A 25486-nucleotide genomic window follows, 5' to 3' on the forward strand; every position below is an offset into this window, starting at 1 on the left:
AGAGAACGGATGATGCTTCTCTCCTTTATGTATATGTGGGTGTGTTTTTAAGGTATTCAATCTGGAGAAACTCTTGTCCACAGTCACAGTGGTAAGGCTTCTCTCCCGTGTGTTCTGCGATGAACGTTTACCTCAGCATTTACCATGATCAGAGCAGGAGTGAGGCTTCTCTCCTTTATGTATACATTGGTGGGTTTTTAGGTTGCCCGATATGGAGAAACCCTTCCCACAGTCAGAGCAAGAGAATGGCTTCTCTCCTGTGTGTATACGTTGGTGGGTTTTTAGGTTGCACGATACGGAGAAACTCTTCCCACAGACAGAACAGGAGAATGGCTTCTCGCCTGTGTGTATACGTTGGTGGGTTTTTAAGGTATTCAATCTGGAGAAACTTTTCCCACAGTCACAGTGGTAAGGCTTCTCTCCTGTGTGTGTTCTCCAATGAACATTTACCTCTGCTGATGTTTTGAAGCATTTCCCACAGTCAGAGCAGGAGTAAGGCTTCTCTCCTTTATGGATACGTAGGTGGGTTTTTAAGTTGCCTGACATGGAGAAACTCTTTCCACAGTCAGAGCAGGAGAATGGCTTCTCTCCTTTATGTATACGTTGGTGGGTTTTTAGGTTGCCCGATACGGAGAATCCCTTCCCACAGTCAGAACAGGAGAATGGTTTCTCTCCTGAGTGTATACGTTGGTGGGTTTTTAAGTTGCCCAGTTGAGAGAAACTTTTCCCACAGTCAGAGCAGACGTAAGGTTTCTGTCCTTTATGTATTAGTTGGTGACTTTTTAAGGCATCCAATCGGGAGAAACTCTCTCCACAGTCAGAGCAGGTGTAAGGCTTCTCTCCAGTGTGCACTCTCTGATGAATGGTTAATTTAGCTGATTTAATGAAGCATTTCCCACAGTCAGAGCAGGAGTAAGGCTTCTGTCCTTTATGTATTAATTGGTGATTTTTTAAGGTATCCAATCGGGAGAAACTCTTTCCACAATCAGAGCAGAAATAAGGCTTCTCTCCTGTGTGCACTCTCTGATGAATTGTCAGAGCCCTCGATGTTGTGAAGCTATTCCCACAGTCAGCGCAGAAGTATGGCTTCTCTCCGGTGTGTATACGTTGGTGTGATTTTAAATGGCCATATTGGGAGAAACTCGATCCACAGTCAGAGCAGGAGTAAGGCTTCTCTCCTGTGTGCACTCTCTGATGAATGGTTAATTTAGATGATCTATTGAAGCATTTCCCACAGTCAGTGCAGGAGTAAGGCTTTTCTCCAGTGTGCTCTCTCTGATGAACTGTCAGAGCTCTTGATGTTGTGAAGCTCTTCTCACAGTCGGTACAGGAATTCAGATTCTCTCCTGTGTGTATTTTTAGGTGTATTTTTAGCTTTGATAGAATTGGGAAAATCTCCTCACAATGTGGGCAGTGGTGAAACCTCTTAGCTCTGTGATCTTCCTGCTGTTGCTCTCTGGATGTAGAGAATGTCTCAACATGGTCTCCTGTGTGAACAACAGAAGAAGAACCAGTCAGTTGATGAGATATACATATGACTTCATATACATTGCCTTCAGAAAGTATTCACATCCCTTGACCTTTTCTACATTTTGTTGTGTTTCAGCCTGAATTTAAAATGGATTAAATTGAGATTGTATCATTGGCCTACACCCAATACCACACACATACAAGGGCATGGATACATGACTAGATATTGGATATTGTTGTACCAACATGAATTCTACTATGACTATCTAGCATCTGAATATGAATACCACATCTGTAGATTCTAAACCACCAGTTGGAGGACAGATCACCTGGAGGACAGATGGAACTAAACCACCAGTTGGAGGACAGATCACCTGGAGGACAGATGGAACTAAACCACCAGTTGGAGGACAGATCACCTGGAGGACAGATGGAACTAAACCACCAGTTGGAGGACAGATCACCTGGAGGACAGATGGAACTAAACCACCAGTTGGCCAGAAAGTGTTATATATGGGAACCCTGAAAACTATTTTGTCTTTACCCCACAACGTCAGTGGAATACCCCACAACGTCAGTGGAATACCCCACAACGTCAGCGGAATACCCCATAACGTCAGTGGAATACCCCACAACGTCAGCGGAATACCCCACAACGTCAGCGGAATACCCCACAACGTCAGTGGAATACCCCACAACGTCAGTGGAATACCCCACAACGTCAGTGGGGTACCCCATAACGTCAGTGGAATACCCCACAACGTCAGTGGAATACCCCATAACGTCAGTGGAATACCCCATAACGTCAGTGGAATACCCCACAACGTCAGTGGAATACCCCATAACGTCAGTGGAATACCCCACAACGTCAGTGGAATACCCCACAACGTCAGTGGAATACCCCACAACGTCAGCGGAATACCCCACAACGTCAGCGGAATACCCCATAACGTCAGCGGAATACCCCATAACGTCAATGGAATACCCCACAACGTCAGTGGAATACCCCATAACGTCAGTGGAATACCCCATAACGTCAGTGGAATACCCCATAACGTCAGTGGAATACCCCACAACGTCAGTGGAATACCCCATAACGTCAGTGGAATACCCCATAACGTCAGCGGGGTGGAATACCCCATAACGTCAGTGGAATACCCCATAACGTCAGTGGAATACCCCACAACGTCAGTGGAATACCCCATAACGTCAGTGGAATACCCCATAACGTCAGTGGAATACCCCATAACGTCAGTGGAATACCCCATAACGTCAGTGGAATACCCCATAACGTCAGCGGGGTGGAATACCCCATAACGTCAGTGGAATACCCCATAACGTCAGTGGAATACCCCATAACGTCAGTGGAATACCCCATAACGTCAGCGGAATACCTCATAATGTTGAGTCAATAACTATTCAACCCCTTTGTTATGGCAAGCTTAACAAGTCACATGGTCTCACTCTGTGTGCAATAATAGTGGTTAACATGATTTATGAATGACTACCTCATCTCTGTAACCCACAAATACAATTATCTGTAAAGGTCCCTCAGTCAAGTTGTGAATATCAAACACAGATTCAACCATAAAGACCAGGGACATTTTCTAATGCCTGACAAGGAAGGGCACCTATCAGAATATGGGTAGAACATTTTATAAAAGACATTGACTATCCTTTTGAGCATGGTGAAGATATTAATTACACTTTGGATGGTGTATCAATACACACAGTCACTACAAAGATACAGGCGTCCTTCCTAACTCAGTTGCCAGAGAGGAGGGAAACTGCTCAGGGATTTCACCATGAGGCCAATGGTGACTTTAAAACAGTTAGACTGAGGATGGATCAACAACATTGTAGTTACTCCACAATACTAACATCAATAACAGAGTGAAAAGAAGCAAAGCTGTACAGAAAAACAATATTCCAAAACATGCATCCTGTTTGAATTAAGGCACTAAAGTAAACTGCAAAAAACGTGTCAAAAATAATTAACTTAAAATCTAATTTTATTAGTCACATGCGCGCCGAATACAACAGGTGTAGACCTTACAGTGAAATGCTTACTTACGAGCCCCTAACCAACAATGCAGTTTAAAAAAAATACAGATAAGAATAAGAAATACAAGTAAAAAGTAATTAAAGAGCAGCAGTAAAATAACATGTGCGGGGGAACCGGTTAGTTGAGGTAGTATGTACAAGGTAGAGTTATTAAAATGACTATGCATAGATAACAACAGAGAGTAGCAGTTGTTTGGGGCAAATCCAACACATCAAGAGTCCCACTCTATACATGGTGGTAGCTGTATCATGTTATGGGTATGCTTGTCATCGGCAAGGACTTTAACATTTTTGAGGGGGATAAAAAGAAACGGAATAGAGCTAAGCACCGGCAAAATCCTAGAGGAAAACCTGATTGTCTGCTTTCCAACAGACACTGGGAAACAAATTCACATTTCAGAAGGGCAATAACCTAAAAAAACAAGGCCAAATATACACTGGAGTTGCTTACCAAGATGACATTGAGTGTTCCTGAGTGGCCTAGTTACCATTTTGACTTAAATCGGCTTGAAAATCTATGGCAAGACATGAAAACCGCTGTCTAGCAATGATCAACAACCAACTTGACAGATCTTAAATAATTTGTACAACATTGTACCATCCAGGTGTGCAAAGTTCTTAGAGATTTAACCAGAAAGACTCACAGCTGTAATCGCTGCCAAAGGTGTTTCTACAATGTATTGACTTGGGGGTGTGAATACTTATGTAAATGAGATATTTCTGCACTTCAATTTGTATAAATTTGCAAACATTTCTAAATACATTATGTATGTCATTATGGGGTATTGGGTATATTAAATATCAATTTCATCCATTTTGAATTTAGGCTGTAACACAACAAAATGTGGAATAAGTCAAGGGGTATGAATAATTGCCAAAGGCACTGTAAGTATACTGTACAAAGCAAAAGGGGAATACAACTATTATAAAAGTGGACGACAGCTGATTGCAAAAAGGAGTGAAAATGATGAGCCATATCATCCTCCACCATCACAAGGGTTAGTAACTACACAGACTCATTTCATATCATCCTCCACTCACTATCACAAGGGTTAGTAACTACACAGACTCATTTCATATCATCCTCCTCTCACTATCACAAGGGTTAGTAACTACACAGACTCATTTCATATCATCCTCCTCTCACTATCACAAGGGTTAGAAACTACACAGACTCATTTCATATCATCCTCCTCTCACTATCACAAGGGTTAGTAACTACACAGACTCATTTCATATCATCATCCACTCACTATCACAAGGGTTAGTAACTACACAGACTCATTTCATATCATCCTCCACTCACTATCACAAGGGTTAGTAACTACACAGACTCATTTCATATCATCCTCCACTCACTATCACAAGGGTTAGTAACTACACAGACTCATTTCATATCATCATCCACTCACTATCACAAGGGTTACTAACTACACAGACTCACTTCATAGAACTTTAAAACACTGGCAGTTTATCTAGTTCACTTCTTTAGTCTACTCTCTGATCACTCCAGATAGCCCAGTGAATAAAACAAATGCTGGCAATACTGGTGTTGGAAAGAACAACACAAGCTTTGTTGTACAGTCTGGTGTTCTTCAGGGATGTGATGTCAGAATTACAGAATTTACAATAGCAACAGACTGGGTCATAACTTAGTAAGATAGAACCTGCTTTCACCATGAGAAATAGATTTACCAATCTTCTCCTCCTCTTCTTCATCTTTAATGTTGACATTCAGCTCCAGTATTTGACTGCAGTCTTCCAGCTTCACTGATGCCATCTCTGGATCCTGCAGTGCAAATTGGGCTCCACTGTAACAATCAGGACCCAGTGACTGTAGGTTTGGACTCAGTGTGGAAGGAGAGAGGCAGGCTGGGTTTGTCCTCACTGTTGATGTTACCGGACAGACTTAATTCTAGTCGTCCTGTAGTAATAAAGAGAAACAAACACAAGTTACTGTCTTGACAGTTCTGGCACTTTCTTATTCTCTAAAAATATATACATTTTTTCTTGTTCAATTATCTCATTTCAATAGATCAGGTAGCTAAGCATTGACAACAAAACATTCATTCACATTAGACACAAAGTGCACACTTTAAATTACACAATGTAAGTGCACTTAACCTCTAGTAGATCCCCTACATTTACATAAATGACTCAAAAAACATTTAGTACGAGGTTGCAGTATGTTTCAGGCAGCACTATGTACTATTTTCCTGAATAACCTTGTCTTCACTGTATTATTTAAATCAAAAACCAAAAGGATTTCCGTTCACACCATAGTAACATTTATAGATAAATATAGAAACAACTGAATGTGTCTGAATATTAGTACACATGTAGAAAACTGATAATCATTACATTTAGATCCAAAACAGTAGAGCAACCTTGTCTCTCATGCACCCACACTGCCTGATCTGAATTCGTTGACGCTACTGAGTTACCGCCACCTGCAGTACTGGAGTAAACATATCGAATTAATATGAATGTATGTTTTTGCGCTATATTCCATATGCCTGTATCGCAAGGTTTTGTTATTTTTCATTTTTATGAGCGTTTATGTCGGCTTGTTGTCATGTTGTATTTTTGGTCTCGTCTCCGTCGCTTCTCTTTGACGTGTGCACCTTCCCATTTACACCAGAGAACTGTATATAATGACGAGATGCACGTCTCCGCCCTAACAATGGGAGTCGGTGTCCCAAAGGCGGGAAGGCAGGGGACAAGCTTAGGTCCAAAGCAAGCCCATAGAAAAGCATTGGCCTTCTTTTGGATAGATCTTTTGGACAGATTGAATTCTCTCGCTTCACCTCTTCCTCTAGGATATCCAAACACACCAAGCCCCTACCGTTCACGCCAGGAAAGTTGCGAGACCATATCTTCCTATTTTTTTTAATTTAACCTTTATTTTTAGCATGTTTCTACGGCTGGCCATGCTTTCCACCTGGCTATCCCTACCCCGGTCAACAGCACTGCACCCCCCACCGCAACTCGCCCAAGCCTTCCCCATTTCTCCTTCTCCCAAATCCAGTCAGCTGATGTTCTGAAAGAGCTGCAAAAAAATCTAGACCCCTACAAATCAGCCGGGCTAGACAATCTGGACCCTCTCTTTCTAAAATTATCTGCCGAAATTGTTGCAACCCCTATTACTAGCCTGTTCAACCTCTCGATAGTGTCGTCTGAGATTCCCAAAGATTGGAAAGCAGCTGCGGTCATCCCCCTCTTCAAAGGGGGGACACTCTTGACCCAAACTGCTACAGACCTATATCTATCCTACCCTGCCTCTCTAAAGTCTTCAAAAGCCAAGTCAACACACAAATTACCGACCATTTCGAATCCCACCGCACCTTCTCCACTATGCAATCTGGTTTCAGAGCTGGTCATGCGTGCACCTCAGCCACGCTCAAGGTCCTAAACGATATCATAACCACCATCGATAAAAAACAATACTGTGCAGCCGTATTCATCGACCTGGCCAAGGCTTTCGACTCTGTCAATCACCACATCCTCATCGGCAGACTCAACAGCCTTGGTTTCTCAAATGATTGCCTCGCCTGGTACACCAACTACTTCTCTGATAGAGTTCAGTGTGTCAAATCGGAGGGCCTGTTGTCCAGGCCTCTGGCAGTCTCTATGGGGGTGCCACAGGGTTCAATTCTTGGGCCGACTCTTTTCTTTGTATACATCAATGATGTCGCTCTTGCTGTTGGTTAAACTGTGTTCAATACAGGACGAAAACAAAGTGGAGCGTGCTTTCAGGTCACGCACCTCTAACAAACAGTACACTTCACTCGACCCTCATTCTGAAATGCCTTACTTCTTCATTTCTCAAAGGAAAAACATCAACCAAGACTGTTGACATCCAGTGGATGCGATAGGAAATGCAAGCAAGTGCCTTAGAAATCTAGATTCCCATTGAAAACCCATTGAAAAAAGAGTGACCTCAACAACAACAAAAAATCTGTATGGTTTGTCCTCGGGGTTTCGCCTGACAAATAAGTTCTGTTATACTCACAGAGATCATTCAAACAGTTTTAGAAACTTCAGAGAGTTTTCTATCCAGATCTACTAATAATATGCATATCCTACCTTCTGGGCCCGAGTAACAGGCAGTTAACTTTGGGCACACTTTTCATCCGGATGTGAAAATACCGCCCCCTAGCCCAAAGAAGTAAACTATATTGATAAAATAATACAATGAGAAAAAAAGAGCATACTCCCGGACAACAGAGGTTTCAGAGTCCTGCAATAGAGCGGAGATGCTAATATTTGTGTAAACTCGACATAGTTGTGTTCTGTGGGTGTCACTGAGTAGACTGAACAATCCATAGGTAAGGCTGTAGAGTGCAATATAAATGTCCAACACAAACAAAAGATCCTCCATACTCAACTGGCGGACCGCGGTCCGGACCCAGAGCGGGTCAATACGGACCACGGGTCCAAAAAATATATATAATAATACTTTTTTGGTTGGGCTTCGACCCCTGGCATCATATTAACACACATAACACATGGAAACGTGTAGAACTGTAGGAAATTAGCTTTAAAACAGAGAACAAATCTCAGCCCCATCGTAATGTGTAGAATTGTGGGATATTAGCATTAAAACTGCTAAATGTTCTCTCCGCCAACAAGAGGGTAGTGAACAGTTTGAATAATTTCAAGTTAGGGGGTTGTTACTATGCCAATAAATGACAATATCCATTTGGACCTTTGCCACCTAGGAAATTTGTGTGACTGGACCTTCTCAAATAGTACTGGAGTACCCCTGCAATAGACTGACTGGGAAGGTGATTTTTCGGTCAAAGTCCTGCAATAAGAGCTAAGACGCTAATATTTGTGTTAACTCTTGGTAATTGTATTCTGTGGGTGTCACCGTTATATGGGTGCACAATCCAACCCGCTTCATAAGTTCATAGAAAAATGTCCTCAATGCAATTATGTGGTCTATAACATCCACGGTGGGATTTCAAACGTTTTTTTTTCTGTTTATTTTCAAATTAATGAATTATTGTAATTCATTTTAAATTAAGTAACATTCCAACCATGTTTAGCGTTTCTAGTCCAAATATAGAATGATTCCACTATTTTCTATCCGTTTGTATCACTTTGATTTGGGACTTTTATTTAGAGGTCGAACAGCAAATTCAACTATTGTGGCTAATCGTTATTGTAGTCATCTTCACATAGGTAGGAGCAAGCGAGTACCAGGGCTGAGTTCAGCAGGAGGACGGAGACGTTGGCCACATTCAGATATAAATGTATTATGTAGAACAAACATGCCTCTGATTCTAAGGAATCAAATCAGTTCTATTCAGGGAATTTCTATCTGCAACTTTCCAAAACGTTTTGTACTGAAATCCCCAGGCGAAACCCACTGAGCTATATACGAGTATGGAAAGCCTCACAAATGGAAACGTGTGTGCTTGTAAAATAGTTTTTATCACGTTCTTCACAGAAAAACAAGACAAAACCTTTCCCAAACCTGATCATACCTTGACGGATGTGTTATCTAACATGTTATGACGTTCTTTCGATATTAGTCCGTTTAAACGTGCTATTACATACCTGTAGTAATAACGATTAACGGTCAGCACAGTTCTGGCGTTTTCTTTATTCTGTAGAATGGTGGCAGGCTACCCGGAACTTCCTGTTCCCCCCCACTACCACAGTGTAACAGCGACAATATTGGACTGATGGACTAACTACTGCTGAAGCATGTAGAATATAAAAGTGAGATTGATTAGCTAGACAAATAAACTTTGGTTCAAGAAAACTAAAGCGGTGTCTGTTTTAGTGTAAGGTTTTCAACATATTACATATGCATTGTAGAAGATCTCTGTGGAAGGCTAAGAACACGGCCTGTTCACCCTGCTACCATCAGGCGGAGACAGTACGGGCGCATCAAAGCTGGGACAGAGAGAAGGAAACCGCTTCTATCTCCAGGCCACAAGACTGTTAAACAGTCATCACTGATTTGATTTCGAGAATATTGGTGACTAGCAAATTGGCTTGCCCCAATGTGTACTGGTGTCGTGACATGTATTGAGTAGATAAATACAAATATATATTTTGAATTCCATTAATTAAACAAAAGCATAATATTTACTGTAAAGATAACCCCCCAAAACTACAATGATTCAGTAGATCAATAAAGTTACAGTACTCTAGCAGGGCTCACAGCTGCTGATGCTGACAAAACATGTTAGAGAATAGGTCAGATTTAGCTTTGTGATGTTCATTTCAACTTCCTGTCTTGTTCAGCTTCAGAAAAACACTAAATATGTCACTTGAAACTATTTTTTGTAATTCATTATACAAAAGAGAAGAGTTTGACCAGCATAAATTCACATACAAACTTTATTTTTCATTGGCTGATCAATTTAGTTGGCTTGAATGTGGTTTTCCAAACACATTTATTATCAATGACTAGTCAATGACTATCAATGACTAACAAGTTTTGAAAAGACTATTTAATAAATACATGAATTTGTTTCATAGCTGTTTATCATTAAAGAAATAGTCATTTAGTAGTAAAGAATGATCCCAAACTACTTATGAAAACTGATCATCACATCATCTCTATCTGATACATGTTGTGTCTACTAACTCATTCCCACAGAAAACTGATCATCACACCATCTCTATCTGATACATGTTGTCTACTAACTCATTCCCACAGAGAACTGATCATCACACCATCTCTATCTGATACATGTTGTGTCTACTAACTCATTCCCACAGAAAACTGATCATCACATCATCTCTATCTGATACATGTTGTGTCTACTAACTCATTCCCACAGAAAACTGATCATCACATCATCTCTATCTGATACATGTTGTGTCTACTAACTCATTCCCACAGAAAACTGATCATCACATCATCTCTATCTGATACATGTTGTGTCTACTAACTCATTCCCACAGAAAACTGATCATCACAACATCTCTATCTGATACATGTTGTGTCTACTAACTCATTCCCACAGAAAACTGCAGAGGGAAGCAGTACCACATAGTCCACTGTCAGGCAACAATATGGAAAATATATATCAATAACAGTAGGATTTTTTCAAACTGATGAATTTTTCAAACTCAGGAGGTTGGTGGCACCTAAATTGGGGAGGCCAGGCTGGTGATAATGGTTGGAATGGTATAAAATACAAACACATGGTTTCCATGGTTTCCAGGTGTTTGATGCCGTTCCATTCGTTCCGTCCTAGTCATTATTATGAGCCATCCTCCTCTCAGCCTCCACTGAGATCATATCTATTTCAATGAATTACAATGCAACTGTCTACACTTCACTTCCATGGCTTTGTGAAGTCCAGAAAACTGATGCTGAATGCTCATTGGGCCAAGTGTGATTGTTCTGGGTGTCTAACATACCTAAACAGTTTGAATACAATAGGAACCAATTGATAGCCCATGGTCCATCAGTTAACTATGCTAAATTGAGAAGGTTTTGAGCCTCCAGCAACAGTCACATAGGCTGTTCTACTATACATAAAAGTGTAGGTTAACAGCAAGGATAAACCAACATCACAATATACCTTGCTCATATCTATATCAAACAAAATCAATATCATATCTAATTATCTATATTGGTTCTCACCACAAATTGTGGCCAGAGGGTATTCAACCCTAAGGGCAAATCCAAGGTCATCTCAATATCTTTTCAGTAGAAGCTAACAAAACACAGCACAACTGACAAGGTGCCAACTGGGCACAAACTGGTTGAATCAATGTTGTTTCAACATAATTTGTCAACGTATTGTGACGTGGAATGTACGTGTAGAATACTGTACATTGGATTTGCAAAAACGGTTGTTTTAAGGTTACAACTACAGGATTATGTCATCATGTTAACCAATTTTCAAAATAGTTAAACCTTGTATAAATAGGTTGAATATATGTTGAATTTGTACCTTTGAAACAACGTTAGATCTTCAACCTTCTATCCACTATCTACAGCCTCCATAGTCAGAGACTGTTCTCTCTGCTACCACACGGCAAGTGGTACCGGAGTGCCAAGTCTTGGTCCAAGAGGATTCTAAACAGCTTCTACCCCCAAGCCATAAGACTCCTGAACAGCTAATCAAATGGCTACCCACTATTTGCATTTTACACCACTGCTACTCTCTGTCGTTATCATCTATGCATAGTCACTGAAATAACTCTATCTACATGTACATATTACCTCAACTAACCGGTGCCTCCTGTATATAGTCTCGCTATTGTTATTTTACTGCTGTTCTTTAATTACTTGTTACTCTTATTTCTTATTCTTATCCGTATTTTTTCTTATACTGCATTGTTGGTTAGAGGCTCGTAAGTAAGCATTTCACTAAGGTCTACACCTGTTGTATTCGGCTCATGTGACTAATAACATTTCAGTTGATAATAGGCTGGCCAGCACCTCCTAGTGGAGAGTTGATGTATCTACAGCTATCCTTCTGGTCTCTGGGTGGACATGTCACCTCATCTGAGGCGAAACAAAACACATGATTGGCTGTTCAGATACAGCTCAACAGACAGTAATATTGACTACATCTGCCTTAGTTCAAAATAAATACAATATAAATGCAGTTTTCACTGTGCATTCCCTTTATCCTAGACCTGCTTAGCATTTATATTTGTCACTGACTATTACCAACGTTCTATCTTGAGATTAATTATTGAGGCACAATGTTCCCTCTAAACTGCGTGCCTGCTTGGGCACTGCTCCCCTCAGGCTGCCCCGCAGAAGAAATATCAGCCAGCGCAGAGAAGCACAAGATTGAATTTCCCTCAACTTTCTAGAGTTTTCCCCCTTAAGTTAAACACTATCAACGTTTCACTCTACTGTGGGAATTTTGCTCGAATCAACACAATATTAGCCACTTTCAATGTAACATACCCAATCAAAACAAACTATGCAAAGACTTTTAGTATGCTAAACTGTGCAAGAAATGTTCTTGTAGACAGAGCGCATTGGAGTAGGATTCTATAGCATTGACAGACAAGATTCAGGTCATTACTCTACACAGACCACTGTGCCATAACCAATCAGAGCTGCTGTAGGCCTAAATGCAAATAGCCCATTGTCATACATGGATCGGCCATTCACTTTGAACTGGACTGTGCTTACAGTACGAGTGGTCACAAGTAGATGGGCTTGTTTTGAGATCAAAGCGAGAGCTGCATGTAGCCACCTGTGCACCTTTGTTCATATTCTTTGGTAGTTAGTGAGTTTTTAGCCCAGTTATAGCTAATTTCTAGTCAACAATGGGGGAGTGGTTGCTTCCTACAAGAGCACAAAATGTCTGCATTTTTAGCCATCTTTGAAAAGCCAGTAAGGTAAAAAGCTTTTTTTTTATCTCTTAAAGGGGCATTGTTGGATTTTGAGAAGGTCTTGAAGAAGCCAAGTAGCCAATAGGCAGAGAGTAACATAATTAGTCTCATTCTCTATGATAACGATATGGGAATAATAATGCATTTTGTTTTCTAAAGTGATTTCTTGCATAAAACAACATGTTTAGTCACCTTGTCTGAAGAACAAGTGGATTAACAGGTTAATGTCAAGACCTGCATGTTTTTTTTTAAGTCTCATGGAATGTAGGCCTACATTGAACACCACACATTTGCTGCTACTGCAGGCTGAACAATAGAACAGCTATTTCCATGTTAAAACATTATGGGATGCATTCTTCTCCATTGCTTTTTATGGTATGCCACTCTGGTAGGCCTACATTATGATTAAATAGCCACAGTAGCCTACTTGGCCACTGTCAGAACTGTAACTTAAAGCGGTTACAGGAAGTTGCACAGAACTTTGACAACATTCATGTTTTTGCTCAGCAGACCTGAAATTTGCTCAATGCCCAAAACAATTATAGGGAACATTGATTGACTGATCTCAATAGTTGACATGTTGGATTCACGTCTCCATCTCAACCAATAATCCAAGTTAAAGAATAGGACTAAGCCAGTGGCACATATGGAACTATCCAAGCAGTAGATACATCTCCCTCAAATGTTATTAAACGCAATTCAATATTACTTTTGTGATAACGTATATAGTCAAAAGTGAAGGTTATCTTACAAACTAATGTAATAGTATTTATTCAACCTTTAAACAAATAAAACATCCATGGACATATTTTGGGGTTACTGGAACTATAATGTTCTTATGTAGTCAGAGAAAGTGTGCATGTTCAGGACAGTAGGTTTCAGGTCTGTGAGATCTTCACAATTGTTGTAATAATCTGTCAGAACCATATTGAACAGCGTTTACCACTTGCACCATGTACTGTTAATGCAAACTCAACTGAAGCACAGTGATAACACGTTGTTGTTGGATAAATAAACTAAATATCTAACATTGTTTTCCCATTTGAACTTTGTTTTGCTTTTTTATGGTTGAAAGCGCAGTGATAATAGATTTAGGCAGTGGCCACGTGTCATTCAGGACAGGTGGGACAGAGCCTGTTTAGCTAAAAATAAAATGTTATTTTGGCATTAATACGTGTCACATATCAGTTTGCAAGCAATGTAAAAAAAATATTGAGTTAATAAAGCCGCATACAAACATTGTCTCTTTTTTGCTGCTTCAAAATGTAAGTGTTTCAGCCTAGTTCAGTGCTTTCTGTGGTGGTGGGGCAGCCACCCCCTACAGAGCGTAGGGGTTGGTAATGTTCTCTAGTTGCGCCGTGATTGGCTCAATGTTCTGTCACTCATGTGGACAATAAGTACCGCAAAATCCACGGGTAGAGCAAAAAATTCTAGCCCCTTGGGTGCTGCCAGACTTACATTAGATGTGCCTATCCAAGAAGGTTCAAGGTCATTGGCCACAGATAAAATAACATCAAATCACATTAGATCTACCATAGCTTTGATTGGACTGATCATGTCAACATCATATTTTCAAAATCTTAGCTAGCAAGCTAGCTGTTATCCTCATGAATCAAGTAAACAATCTACTGGCTAATCCTTTTCAATCCTTGTCAATCGAAGTTAAATTATAGATAAAGGGTATTGATGCTTGTTACGGATACAGGTATGCTGTGTGTGTATTTGTTTTCTTTCATTCTGCCCTAGTCACAGGTGTCACTCATCAGTCGCCAATCAGAAGACACACCTGCTCCTTTTTTATTTTTTTATTTTTTATTTTTTTATTTCACCTTTATTTAACCAGGTAGGCTAGTTGAAAACAAGTTCTCATTTGCAACTGCGACCTGGCCAAGATAAAGCGTAGCAATTCGACACAATACAACAACACAGAGTTACACATGGAATAAACAAACATACAGTCAATAATACAGTAGGACAAAAGAAAACAAAAAGTCTATATACAGTGAGTGCAAATGAGGTAAGTTAAGACAATAAATAGGCCATGGTGGCGAAGTAATTACAATATAGCAATTAAACACTGGAATAGTAGATGTGCAGAACATGAATGTGCAAGTAGAGATACTGGGGTGCAAAGGAGCAAGATAAATAAATACAGTATGGGGATGAGGTAGGTAGATAGATGGGCTGTTTACAGATGGGCTATGTACAGGTGCAGTGATCTGTGAGCTGCTCTGACAGCTGGTGCTTAAAGCCAGTGAGGGAGATATGAGTCTCCAGCTTCAGAGATTTTTGCAGTTCGTTCCAGTCATTGGCAGCAGAGAACTGGAAGGAAAGGCGGCCAAAGGAGGAATTGGCTTTGGGGGTGACCAGTGAGATATACCTGCTGGAGCGCATGCTACGAGTGGGTGCTGCTATGGTGACCAGTGAGCTGAGATAAGGCGGGGCTTTACCTAGCAGAGACTTGTAGATAACCTGTAGCCAGTGGGTTTGGCGACGAGTATGAAGCGAGGGCCAAGCAACGAGAGCGTACAGGTCGCAATGGTGGGTAGTGTATGGGGCTTTGGTGACAAAACGGATGGCACTGTGATAGACTGCATCCAGTTTGTTGAGTAGAGTGTTGGAGGCTATTTTATACATGACATCACCGAAGTCGAGGATCGGTAGGATGGTCAGTTTTACGAGGGTGTGTTTGGCAGCATGAGTGAAGGATGCTTTGTTGCGATATAGGAAGCCGATTCTAGATTAAATTTTGGATTGGAAATGCTTAATGTGAGTCTGGAAGGAGAGTTTACAGTCTAACCAGACACCCAGGTATTTGTAGTTGTCCATGTATTCTAAGTCAGCGGGCAGGTGCGGGCAGTGATCGATTGAATAGCATGCATTTAGTTTTACCTGCGTTTAAGAGCAGTTGGAGGCCACGGAAGGAGAGTTGTATGGCATTGAAGCTCGTCTGGAGGTTAGTTAACACAGTGTCCAAAGAGGGGCCAGAAGTATACAGAATGGTGTCGTCTGCGTAGAGGTGGATCAGAGAATCACCAGCAGCAAGAGCAACATCATTGATGTATACAGAGAAGAGAGTCGGCCCGAGAATTGAACCCTGTGGCACACCCATAGAGACTGCCAGAGGTCCGGACAACAGGCCCTCCGATTTGACACACTGAACTCTATCAGAGAAGTAGTTGGTGAACCAGGCGAGGCAGTCATTTGAGAAACCAAGGCTGTCGAGTCTGCCAATCAGAATGTGGTGATTGACAGAGTCGAAAGCCTTGGCCAGGTCGATGAATACAGCTGCACAGTAATGTCTCTTATCGATGGCGGTTATCATGTCGTTTAGGACCTTGAGCGTGGCTGAGGTGCACCCATGACCAGCTCTGAAACCAGATTGCATAGCGGAGAAGGTACGGTGGGATTCGAAATGGTCAGTAATCTGTTTGTTAACTTGGCTTTCGAAGACCTTAGAAAGACAGGGTAGGATAGATATAGGTCTGTAGCAGTTTGGGTCTAGAGTGTCACCCCTTTGAAGAGGGGGATGAGCGCGGCAGCTTTCCAATCTTTGGGAATCTCAGACGATACGAAAGAGAGGTTGAACAGGCTAGTAATAGGGGTTGCAACAATTTCGGCAGATAATTTTAGAAAGAGAGGGTCCAGATTGTCTAGCACGGCTGATTTGTATGGGTCCAGATTTTGCAGCTCTTTCAGAACATCAGCTATCTGGATTTGGGTGAAGGAGAAATGGTGGGGGCTTTGGTGGGTTGCTGTGGAGGGTGCCGGGCAGTTGATGGGGGTAGCGGTAGCCAGGTGGAAAGCATGGCCAGCCGTAGAGAAATGCTTATTGAAATTCTCAATTATAGTGGATTTATCAGTGGTAACAGTGTTTCCTAGCCTCAGAGCAGTGGGCAGCTGGGAGGAGGTGCTCTTATTCTCCTTTTCTCTTACCCAATCACATCCCCTTTCCCTTGGTTTAAAAGAAACCCAATCAGTTGTCTCTGGAGTTCTCTCTCTTTTGTTTTTGCACCTACATGTCACATTTGTCCGTTATTATGTGAGTATGTATTGTTGTGGTGTATGACTGTTTGTTTGTTGTTGGGAAAAGGGGATACCAAGACAAGTCGCCCATGGGCATACACTACCCGTAGGATAACATTGTCTAAGAACCCTAGTTAGAACTGGGCGGACCACCCACTGTATTTTATTTGTTAGTTAGCTAGCGGTTATTGAAGCAAGTAAGACTAGCTTAGGGTTTTTTGGATATTTATTATTTCTTTCCTTGAGTCCAGCTCAGCCCCCCCCCCCTTTACCGTGTGTTTAACAAATAAATCATAAGTGTTTGACGGTAGATTTAGGTTGTCTGTTGTTATTAGTTCTCACTGTTCCTTTTCACTATTATGATTTGCATGAGATATGTTACGGGTCTCGTTTCCATCCCCCCTAGACTGCAGGGCCAAAGGGGTTCGTAACAGTGCTCATCGGCCATTGGACAAACATTACACAACAAGTTGGAAATCGCAAATTCAACAATGAGTGCTAAGGCGTCACTACAGACCCGGGATCAATCCCAGGCTGTGTCACAGCCGGCCGTGACACCCATGAAGTGTCGCACAATTGACCCAGCATCATCCTGGTTAGGGGAGGGTTTGGCCGGCCAAGATGTCCTTGTCTCATGGTGCTCTAGCGACTCTTTGTGGCGGGCCGGGCGCCTGAAAGCTGACTCTGTTGTCAGTTCGACAGTGTTTCCTCCGGGTTAAGCGAGCGGCTTGGCTTGGCTCTAGACCTTCGCTGAGTCTGTAGGGGAGTTGCAGCGATGAGACAAGATCGTAACCACCCATTGGATATCACAAAAAAAGGGGGTAACGCCATGGGCCAGAAAAGTTTGAATACATTGGCAATAATGTCAATCCTGCATGACTTCTGTCGCGTTCAAAACAACTGGCAAGTCAGAACTGGGAAATCTCAGACTTCAGTGAGTTCAAGACAACTGGGAACTCGGATAAAACTAGCTCCGACTGGGAAAATAAGGGAAATAATTTTGAACGGTAATCCAACTCAGAATTCCAAGTCAGGAACTCTGGACTCGTTCTAGAGCCCACAAGAAGGACCGCTGCGCCACCTTCCTGTTCAAGTGAGCATGGCACAACAAGGTGAGTCCAATAATGTATTGTATGCTGCTGCATAAATTATGTAATATGCCAGGGAGATATGTATACTGTAGCTAAGAAAGTAATACTAAGTGTATGTTGTGTAGTAATCTGTTAGTAGCTCATGTGCCTCACCCTAATAATTTGGTCCCTTTCCATCTCATAACTTAGCCTACTGACTTGGTGGTGCACATGTAGCCTATAGCCTGTTTTATAGAAATGAGCTTTCATTATCTGCTTATATTACCCCTTTATTTATCCTACGGTTCTGACTTGGTGTACAAGGGGAATACTTTAAGAACGGCCCATGTTCTGAATTCTGTCACTGTACATTTCAAAAAGTGCTGAACAAATAGTTATTGACTACGTCCGTCCTAGTTCGCTCATTAATGTCTTAATCAAAATGATGGATTGCCTCTCATCCGCTCATCATCCCCTTATGCCATAGTTTATACATCTCAATTGTCAATAGAAACCACATTTGTTTAAGCAAGTCAGCCATATCAGCTATGTTTTATAAAGGCAGTAAATGAGGCTGGATGACTGCTTCACTGCCAGACAAAGGTCTGCTGATAGCCAGGTGTAGCAGTGGTAAGGAGTTTCCCCACCAAGATTTACATGCTAAAATCACCACTGCATTTAGGTGACAATTAGTGATGTTACGTTTAATGCCAGAGCACTGAGGCATGTGTCGTAATCGCTAAGCAGTGTACTTGGAAAAAGTGTGCCAATGCCTATATCACTTTATCAGAAGGACGTGATCAATGACGTCCGAAACTTCGTTTCCTCAAACAACCACCTCATTGGTTTGCTTGAAGGGAAAAAGGCTACGGTGCGCACCCGCTACAGGACAGTAGATCTCCAGGAAGAGGGTCGGACTGAAAACCCAGAGGACAGCAAATCTCCAGGAAGAGGGTCGGACTGAAAACCCAGAGGACAGTAAATCTCCAGGAAGAAGGTCGGACTGAAAACCCACAGGACAGTAAATCTCCAGGAAGAGGGTCGGACTGAAAACCCACAGGACAGTAAATCTCCAGGAAGAGGGTCGGACTGAAAACCCACAGGACAGTAAATCTCCAGGAAGAGGGTCGGACTGAAAACCTACAGGACAGTAGATCTCCAGGAAGAGGGTCGGACTGAAAACCCACAGGACAGTAAATCTCCAGGAAGAGGGTCGGACTGAAAACCCACAGGACAGTAAATCTCCAGGAAGAGGGTCGGACTGAAAACCCAGAGGACAGTAGATCTCCAGGAAGAGGGTTGGACTGAAAACCCACAGGACAGTAGATCTCCAGGAAGAGGGTCGGACTGAAAACCCACAGGACAGTAAATCTACAGGAAGAGGGTCGGACTGAAAACCCACAGGACAGTAAATCTCCAGGAAGAGGGTCGGACTGAAAACCCACAGGACAGTAGATCTCCAGGAAGAGGGTCGGACTGAAAACCTACAGGACAGTAAATCTCCAGGAAGAGGGTTGGAGTGAAAACCTACAGGACAGTAGATCACCAGGAAGAGGGTTGGAGTGAAAACCTACAGTACAGTAGATCTCCAGGAAGAGGGTTGGACAGCCCTGCGCTACAGGGTGTGGGACATCGTCCATAAGAATTAGCCTGCTCTAAATTATTTTGACCAGCAGGTGCCACATGTGTACACTGTGTTGACCAAAGACTTGAATAATGAATCTATTTTCGACACAATTGGCTGGAACACCTCAATGATTCAGGAAGCTTTGATTCCCCATCACTAGAGACAATAAACAAAAATCTGACATTGTTGTTAAATTAAAAGTACTAACAAAATGTTTAATTGTGTGCAGTCACTGAATGTACATAAATTGTTTTCTTGCATGGGGAGGTGGTGAGGTCAAAGTACGCAGTCTTCTTCTATGGTCTTTACTTGTAGTGTGCAAACCAACATTAACTGGGCATCACTGCCACCTTCTGGGCTGGAGTGTGATAGAGACATGTGGTTCTGTCCTGGTGACATCACAGGGTCAGAGAAAACTCCTGACTGTAGTCATACCAAAACACTACAGGCACTCAGCCCATAAGAACCATTCATACTGTCAGATCTAATATGAAGAACTGAATACTACCATAAGAACCATTCATACTGTCAGATCTAATATGAAGAACTGAATACAGCCATAAGAACCATTCATACTGTCAGATCTAATATGAAGAACTGAATACAACCATAAGAACCATTCATACTGTCAGATCTAATATGAAGAACTGAATACAACCATAAGAACCATTCATACTGTCAGATCTAATATGAAGAACTGAATACAACCATAAGAACCATTCATACTGTCAGATCTAATATGAAGAACTGACTATAAAAGAAAAGAGTTTGAAAGGTACAAATTCATGTACAATTTCATGTTTTTTTTATTGGCATGTCAATTAAGTTGGCTTCAATACAGTAACCTAAACATATTCATCATCAATGATGAAAATAACTAATCTAGTTTTAAAATACAATTTACTAAAACACATGTAGTTGTTTCATAACCTGTGTAGAATTAAACAAATAGTCCTTTAATAGCTAAAATAATCCCACCCAAAATAATGGTGAAAACTGATCATCACATCATCTCTATCTGATACATGTTGTGTCTACTAACTCATTCCCACAGAAAACTGATCATCACATCATCGCTATCTGATACATGTTGTGTCTACTAACTCATTCCCACAGAAAACTGATCATCACACCATCTCTATCTGATACATGTTGTGTCTACTAACTCATTCCCACAGAGAACTGATCATCACATCATCTCTATCTGATACATGTTGTGTCTACTAACTCATTCCCACAGAGAACTGATCATCACACCATCTCTATCTGATACATGTTGTGTCTACTAACTCATTCCCACAGAAAACTGCAGAGGGAAGCAGTACCACCCAGTCAACCAGGCTCACAGAGGATATTCAACCCTCAGGGCAAACCCAAAGTCCTCTCAATATATTTAAAGTAGGAGCTAACAAAACACACCAAAACTGACCAGGTGCACACTGATCAGTAAAGTAAAAAGGAGGCTAACATTCTATAACGCTCCCTTTCCTCTGCACAGTTCTCTCACAATGAGAAACAATAGGATTACAATAGTGTGCTACGCTTTCTTGAGAATTAAGTGATGTAATGACTTTAATCTTAGTTGGTCTGAGAGAACTGATGAGGCTTCTCTCCTTCATGTATACATTGATGGGTTTTTAAGGTATACAATCTGGCAAAACTCTTCCCACAGTCAGAGCAGTAGTAAGGCTTCTCTCCCGTGTGTGCTCTTTTATGAACTTTTACGTCAGTTGATGTTGTGAAGCACTTCCCACAGTCAGAGCAGGAGTAAGGCTTCTCTCCTTTATGTATAAGTTGGTGTGTTTTTAAGTTGCCCAGTTGTGAGAAACTCTTCCCACAGTCAGAGCAGCAGTAAGGCTTCTCTCCTGTATGTATTCGCTGGTGGCATTTTAATATTTCCAATCTGATGAAACTCTTCCCACATTCAGAGCAGGAGTAAGGCTTCTCTCCTGTATGTATTCGCTGGTGAGATTTGAAGTGGTTCTGTTGAGAGAAACTCTTCCCACAGTCAGAGCAGCAGTAAGGCTTCTCTCCTGTATGTAGACGTTTGTGTTTTTGTAAGTGGATATGTTGAGAGAACCTCTTCTCACAGCCAGAGCAGGAGAAAGGCTTCTCTCCAGTGTGTACTCTCTGATGAATTGTCAGAGTCCCTGACGTTGTGAAGCTCTTCCCGCAGTCAGTACAGGAATACGGATTCTCTCCTGTATGTATACGTTCATGTATTTTGAAGGTATCCAATCTGGAGAAAGTCTTCCCACAGTCAGTACAGGAATATGGATTATTTCCTGTATGTATACGTTCATGTGTTTTTAAGGAATCCAATCGGGAGAAAGTCTTCCCACAGTCAGAGCAGGAGTAAGGCTTCACTCCTGTATGTACATGTTGGTGTATTTGTAAGTGGAACTGTTGAGAGAACCTCTTCCCACACTCAGAGCAGGAGTAAGGCTTCACTCCTGTATGTACATGTTGGTGTATTTGTAAGTGGATCTGTTGAGAGAACCTCTTCCCACACTCAGAGCAGGAGTAAGGCTTCTCTCCAGTGTGCACTCTCTGATGAACTGTCAGAGATTGTGATGTTGTGAATCTCTTCCCACAGTCAGTGCAGGAATACGGATTCTCTCCTGTGTGTATTTTTAGGTGTATTTTTAGCTTTGATAGAAATGGGAAAATCTCTTCACAATGTGGGCAGTGGTGAAACCTCTTAGCTCTGTGATCTTCCTGCTGTTGCTCTCTGGATGTAGAGAATGTCTCAACATGGTCTCCTGTGTGAACAACATCAGAAGAACCAGTCAGTTGGTGTGACACAAACAACTTCATATACAGTGCCTTCAGAAAGTATTCACACCCCTTGATTTTTTCCTACGGTTTGTTGTTTCAACCTGATTTTTAAAATGATTACATTTGAGGATTCATGTCATTGACCTACACACAATACCACACACATGGATACATGACTAGATATTGGATATTGTTGTACCAACATGAATTCTACTACGACTATGTAGCATCTGAATATGAATACCACATCTGTAGATTCTAAACCACCAGTTGGAGGACAGATCACCTGGAGGACAGATGGAACTAAACCACCAGTTGGAGGACAGATCACCTGGAGGACAGATGGAACTAAACCACCAGTTGGAGGACAGATCACCTGGAGGACAGATGGAACTAAACCACCAGTTGGCCTTAAAGTGTTATATATGGGAGCCCTGAAAACGGTGTTGTCTTTACCCCACAACGTCAGTGTAATACCCCATAACGTCAGTGGAATACCCCACAATGTCAGCGGAATACCCCGCAACGTCAGTGGAATACCCCACAACGTCAGTGGAATACCCCACAACGTCAGTGGAATACCCCATAACGTCAGTGGAATACCCCACAACGTCAGTGGAATACCCCATAACGTCAGTGGAATACCCCATAACGTCAGTGGAATACCCCATAACGTCAGTGGAATACCCCACAACGCTAGTGTAATACCCCACAACGTCAGTGGAATACCCCACAACGTCAGTGGAATACCCCATAACGTCAGTGGAATACCCCACAACGTCAGTGGAATACCCCATAACGTCAGTGGAATACCCCACAACTTCAGTGGAATACCCCACAACGTTAGTGGAATTAAGTTTTTCTAAATGTTTACAAATTAATTTAAAATGAAAAGCGGAAATCTTGAGTCAATAAATATTCAACCCCTTTGTTAAGGCAACGATAAAATGTTGCATAACAAGTCACATAAGTAGCATGGACTCACTCTGTGTGCAATAATAGTGTTTAAAATGAATTTTGAATGACTACTTTGGTAGCAGGATTACAAGATTATGTTACATTTAAGCACCAAATGGATGTTTTATGAAATAAATCCTAATGGCGCAGAGTGATGATGTCAGAGAGTGATGTGGTGAGAATGGGATGGTCTGAGTAAGGTTCTTAGGACTCTCTCTCTCCCTTAACTGAGAGGAGTCTTTTTGAAGCTTGCTGGCAACTGTTAAAGAGATGGTTTCCAGTCTAGCTTCCTGCAGTTAGTCTGGGCGTAGGGTCAAGGAAATGGGTTTTTGCTAGATAGCTTGGGCTGACAATGACTTGGTGATAATTACCTAAAGCTGGCACTCCATAGACAATATGTGGTGTGTGTGACCCAAGATAGAGATAGCCTGGAAGAGTTTAGAACAATGCCTCATTGTCTCATCTTCCTGGCATCTGGGAAACTAAGCTGGGTTGGGGGTAAAACACCATCCTGTGTAAATAACCAAGGTGGCTTATGGGAGTTGGAACCAGCCTGACTTTTTTATGTCCTATATAAGGTCTCGGTTTTATCATTATCAGTTAGGCTGCTCAGCTCAACAGTCAAGACTGTTTGGCTGACTGGTTTCATTACTGCAATAATTAATCAATATTAAATAAGATGATTGTTTGAAGAAATGACCAAGTCTCTCACTTGAATAGAATATTTCACCACACTTCCTCAGCTCTGTAACCCACACATGCAATTATCTGTAAGGTTCCTCAGTCAACCAGTATATTTCAAACATAGATTCAACCACAAAGACCAGGGAGGTTTTCTAATGCCTCACAAAGGGCACTTATTGGTAGATGGGTAAATGTTTTAATAAAAGACATTGAATATCCCTTTGAGCATGGTGAAGTTATTCATTTCACTTTCGATGGTGTATCAACACAGCCAGTCACTCCAAAGATATAGGCGTCCTTCCCAACTCAGTTCCCGGAGAAGAGGCCAATCCAACACAACACATCACGGAGTACCACTCTTCACATGGTGGTAACTGCATCATGTTATGGGTATGCTTGTCATCGGCAAGGACTTGGAGGTTTTTGGGGGATATAAAATCAAACGGAATAGAGTTAAGCACTGGCAAACTCCTAGAGGAAAACCTGGTTCAGTCTACTTTCCAACAGACACTGGAAGACAAATTCACATTTCAGCAGGACAATAACCTAAAACATAAGGCCAAACATACACTGGAGTTGCTTACCAAGACAACATTGAATGTTCCTGAGTGGTCTAGTTACCATTTTGACTGAAATCGGCTTTAAAATCTATGGCAAGACTTGAAAATGGCTGTCTAGCAATGATCAACCAACTTGAGATAGCTGCCAATAATAATGTGCAAATATTGTACAATCCAGGTGTGGAAAGCTCTTAGAGATTTACCCAGAAAGACTCAAAGCTGTAATCGCTGACAAAGGTGCTTCTACAAAGTATTGACTCAGGAGTGTTTCTGCATTTACATTTTTTACATTTCAAAAAACTTTGCCTGTCATTACAGGGTATTGTGTGTGCAGATGGCTCCGAAAAAATATCAATTTAATCCATTTTGAATTCAGGCTGTAACATAACAAAATGTGGAATAAGAAAAGGGGTATGAATACTTTCTGAAGGCTCTGTAAGTATACTGTACAATACAAAAGGGGAATACAACTACTCTAAAAGTCTGAGCCATATCATCCTCCACTCACTATCACAAGGGTTAGTAACTACACAGACTCATTTCATATCATCCTCCACTCACTATCACAAGGGTTAGTAACTACACAGACTCATTTCATATCATCCTCCACTCACTATCACAAGGGTTAGTAACTACACAGACTCATTTCATATCATCCTCCTCTCACTATCACAAGGGTTAGTAACTACACAGACTCATTTCATATCATCCTCCACTCACTATTACAAGGGTTAGTAACTACACAGACTCATTTCATATCATCCTCCACTCACTATTACAAGGGTTAGTAACTACACAGACTCATTTCATATCATCCTCCTCTCACTATCACAAGGGTTAGTAACTACACAGACTCATTTCATATCATCCTCCACTCACTATCACAAGGGTTAGTAACTACACAGACTCATTTCATA

General features: G+C 41.5%; 2 protein-coding genes across 6 annotated transcripts in view; both read right to left on the bottom strand.

Moving 5' to 3' along the window:
• Positions 1-25486, bottom strand: part of LOC115179502 (zinc finger protein OZF) — a 155173-nt gene that overhangs the window by 90231 nt on the left and 39456 nt on the right. The window contains exon 1 of one of the 5 annotated variants that reach the window (XM_029741078.1): positions 5212-5230. The exons of 2 other annotated variants lie outside the window; for them this stretch is intronic. Coding sequence is in view for 2 of the 3 variants with exons in the window: in XM_029741087.1 (XP_029596947.1) it covers positions 24285-24421 (137 nt within the window). In the remaining variant the exon portion in view is untranslated. Of the gene's footprint in view, positions 1-5211; positions 5231-5339; positions 5459-22442; positions 24422-25486 lie in introns of those variants that run through there. 2 more of the 5 variants (XM_029741088.1, XM_029741087.1) reach the window with 2 other exon arrangements.
• LOC115179218 (zinc finger protein 135) lies at positions 20861-22573 on the bottom strand. The gene is made up of 2 exons (XM_029740611.1): positions 22568-22573; positions 20861-22239 (listed from the first exon to the last, which is right to left on the bottom strand). The coding sequence occupies exons 1-2, from the start codon at positions 22571-22573 to the stop codon at positions 21169-21171; spliced, it is 1077 nt and encodes a 358-aa protein (XP_029596471.1). The 3' UTR covers positions 20861-21168.

Source organism: Salmo trutta, chromosome 39 (genome assembly GCF_901001165.1).
Source record: "Salmo trutta chromosome 39, fSalTru1.1, whole genome shotgun sequence".
NCBI classification, from domain to species: domain Eukaryota; kingdom Metazoa; phylum Chordata; class Actinopteri; order Salmoniformes; family Salmonidae; genus Salmo; species Salmo trutta.